The sequence below is a fragment of the Penaeus monodon genome, chromosome 15, assembly GCF_015228065.2.
Source record: "Penaeus monodon isolate SGIC_2016 chromosome 15, NSTDA_Pmon_1, whole genome shotgun sequence".
Lineage (NCBI taxonomy): Eukaryota > Metazoa > Arthropoda > Malacostraca > Decapoda > Penaeidae > Penaeus > Penaeus monodon.
Genome location: NC_051400.1, coordinates 13,065,047 through 13,065,385, shown reverse-complemented (window position 1 = coordinate 13,065,385; position 339 = coordinate 13,065,047). Strand labels below are relative to the sequence as shown.

The following is a 339-nucleotide window of genomic DNA, read 5'->3' as shown; positions in this document are numbered from 1 at the left end:
ACATTTTGAGCAGCTGTATCAACGGAGCCTGGATGTGGGTCTGTGTCGCGATCCCAGTACCTCTCTCTCCTGCAGATTCCCCAACTATGAGCTTGTGTTCAACAAGGAGAGCGTCGCCACAGCCAGCGTCAGCCAAAGGAGGAGCGAAGCCAACATGAGAAACCTCATGGCTGACATCTATTTCCTCTCTCGCTCTGACTTCCTAGTGTGCGGCATGTCATCTAATGTGAGGTGTCACGAGTGCTGGAGTTATTGTTGTGTTTAATGTTATGCCATGAAATTGTCATTCATATTATCACTGTCACATTTAAGTTATCATTATATCATGAAAACCTTCGA

The 339-nt window shown here is 46.0% G+C and overlaps 1 protein-coding gene across 1 annotated transcript in view; it reads left to right on the top strand.

Moving 5' to 3' along the window:
* LOC119581754 (alpha-(1,6)-fucosyltransferase-like) overlaps nt 1-339 on the top strand; it is a 10,867-nt gene that overhangs the window by 8,129 nt on the left and 2,399 nt on the right. The window contains exon 5 of the mRNA XM_037929886.1: nt 76-226. Coding sequence (XP_037785814.1) covers nt 76-226 — 151 coding nt within the window. The remainder of the gene's footprint in view (nt 1-75; nt 227-339) is intronic.